General features: G+C 47.6%; 1 protein-coding gene across 1 annotated transcript in view; it reads left to right on the forward strand.

The window, feature by feature from the left end:
* The window catches only part of NWD1 (NACHT and WD repeat domain containing 1), a 74,544-nt gene that overhangs the window by 14,222 nt on the left and 57,757 nt on the right, over positions 1-2,565 (forward strand). Inside the window, exon 4 of the mRNA XM_010845673.1 lies at positions 2,109-2,563. Coding sequence (XP_010843975.1) covers positions 2,109-2,563 — 455 coding nt within the window. The remainder of the gene's footprint in view (positions 1-2,108; positions 2,564-2,565) is intronic.

Raw genomic sequence — 2,565 nt, forward strand, 5'->3', positions numbered from 1 at the left:
CTCCAGTGTTCTTGCCTGGAGAATCCCAGGGATGGGGGAGCCTGGTGGGCTGCCATCTATGGAGTCGCATAGAGTCAGACACGACTGAAGTGACTTAGCAGCAGCAGCAGCAGCAGCAGAAAGCACAAATGGGTGTGGAGGTCAGAGGCGTGTCATAGACAGTATCTTTAGACCATATTATTTTTCAGGCACCTTGCTAAACTTTCTTAAAAAAATTTTTTTTGTCTTGAAATAGAGTTTCATAGGAAATTGAAAAAAAAAAAAAGAGGAAGAGGTTTCATGTATCCTTTACTCAGATTTCCCCAAAGGTAACATCTTGCATAACTAGGGTACAATATTATAACCAGGAAGTGGACATTGTTAGAATACAGAGAGAGTAACAGAAACCGTTTGTGCATGTGTGTGTATGAGCCTTTTCTTTCTCTGCAATTTTATCACCTGTATAGCTTCAAGTAACCACCATGGTTGATACACAAGGACTGTTCCCTGACCACAGGGTCCCTCCCACTGCCATTTAGAGCTACACTCACCCCTCCCCACAAACCCCAGCCTTGGCAGGCCCTAATCCAACTCCATCTCATTTCTTTTATTTCGACCATGTCACAGAAAATAAAATCGCAGACTGAAACCTTTTGTTCCTTCAGCATAATATGCTCAGCTTTTCACAAGCATTATTTCATAGAAAATCCCCATAGCAGCCCTTTCAATTTTGGGATTAGTACTCTTGTTAAAAGGAGGAAACAGAGACTCAGAGAGGTGCAGTGATTTTTCCCAAGGTCACACAGCCTATTGCTGGCAGACAGACAGTCTTGGATTGGTTCATGCCAAAATGTGTCCAAGAAGCATCCCATTTAAGGACTGCGAGTTGCCTTCATCTCTGATCTCCATTCATGAGGCTAAAGGGGTTGTGGGGTCAGACCAAGGAGGACTTTTGAGTGGCTCTTGTCTTTGGCTCTGAGACTGAGTCCTGTCTCCAAGGTCCTGACTCACTCATCTGCAGAGATCTGGGAGCCTCTGATGAGCCCAGAGCAGCTTCAAAAATAACTCAAACCTGATTGCGATTTCAAAACAAAGGCGTCCGAGGAGAAGTCAATGTGGGCTCTTGGCTCTAGAAGATACAGGTCCTCAGGGCAGCTGCTGCATGCTCTGGGACAGGAGTTAGCAAACCATGGCCCAAGGCCCAAACCCAGCCCACTGCTTGTTTTTATAAATAAAGTTTTATTGGAACACACTCAAGCACATTAGTTTGTAAGTTATCTATGGCTGCTTTCACATGGCATGACATTAACCTTTTTGAAATGAACAATTCCTGCATACAAGTGTTTGAGCTTTTGTTTTCAGTTCTTTGGGGGCCATACCTAAGAGCTGTATAAACTCCATATTTAACTATTTTGAGTTTGATGGCATTGTTTTATGATGAGACTGCTTCACATACACACTGCTTCACACAATCTGTGTGTTGCCCACACCAAGGTATCTTTGATTTTGTTGTTGTTGTTCAGTTGCTAAGTCATGTCTGACTATTTGCAGTCCCATGGGCTGCAACATGTTGGCTCCTCTGTCCTTCAGTATCTCACAGAGTTTGCTCAAACCCGTGTCCCTGGAGTTGGTGATGCTATCTAACCATCTCATCCTGTGCTGCCCCATTTTTGCCTTCAGTTTTTCCCAGCATCAGAGTCTTTTCCAATGAGTCAGCTCTTCTCGAGTAGTGGCTAACTCAATGCCACTCTTGGTGTGGCCTCTGAACCCCAGCCTCAGCATCACCTGGGAGCTTGTTGGAAATTCAAACCATAGGCCCTACCCCGACATGCAGAATCAGAACTTCTGGAGGCAGGGTCCAGCCATGTAGGTTTTTGTGAGCCCCCAAGTGACTCTGGCAAACTGTGGCCTCAAGGCAAACCTGGCCCACTGCTTGTTTTTATGAAAAAGTTTTGTTGGAACACACTGGAGCCCATTATTTTGGATGTTGTCTATAGTTATGCCAAGTAACTCTGGCCCACGTTAAGCCTGAATTCCAGTGTTCTCATTCCTGGAATGTGTCTCCCAAGTGTCCCCATTTGAGCCAGCTGATGACATAATGCTGACCGCACTCTCTTCTACTTTTGCAGTCATTGAGTGGGAAATAGAACGGGCCTTGCTGAGCTCAACGGTTGGGGATCACGGGGCAACAGTCTTCCTGAGAGAGATCCAAGACCTCAATAAACACATCCTGGAAGACTGTGCCCTCAGAATGGTGGACCGTCTTGCAGATGGTTGCCTGGACACGGATGCCCAGAACCTTCTCAGCAACCTCAAGGGGCGCATCGCTGACCGGCAGCCTGGAGTTCTCAAGGCCCACCACCTAGCGTGGAGCCGAGACCTGGTGAACCCCAAAAACAAGGCTCATGCCCGATACCTGAAGGAGCTGGGGGAGCAGTTTGTGGCCAGGGCCAACCATCAGGTTCTTGAGTGCCTCCGGGAGCTGGAGGCAGGCAGGCAGGAGTTGGCATGGCTCTACCAGGAGATCCGCCACCACCTGGGGCTCAGTGCCGAGGTCAACCGGACCTTCTGTGGGCGCCAGGAGCT

This window comes from Bison bison, unplaced genomic scaffold (genome assembly GCF_000754665.1).
Source record: "Bison bison bison isolate TAMUID 2011002044 unplaced genomic scaffold, Bison_UMD1.0 scf7180017864221, whole genome shotgun sequence".
NCBI lineage: Eukaryota > Metazoa > Chordata > Mammalia > Artiodactyla > Bovidae > Bison > Bison bison.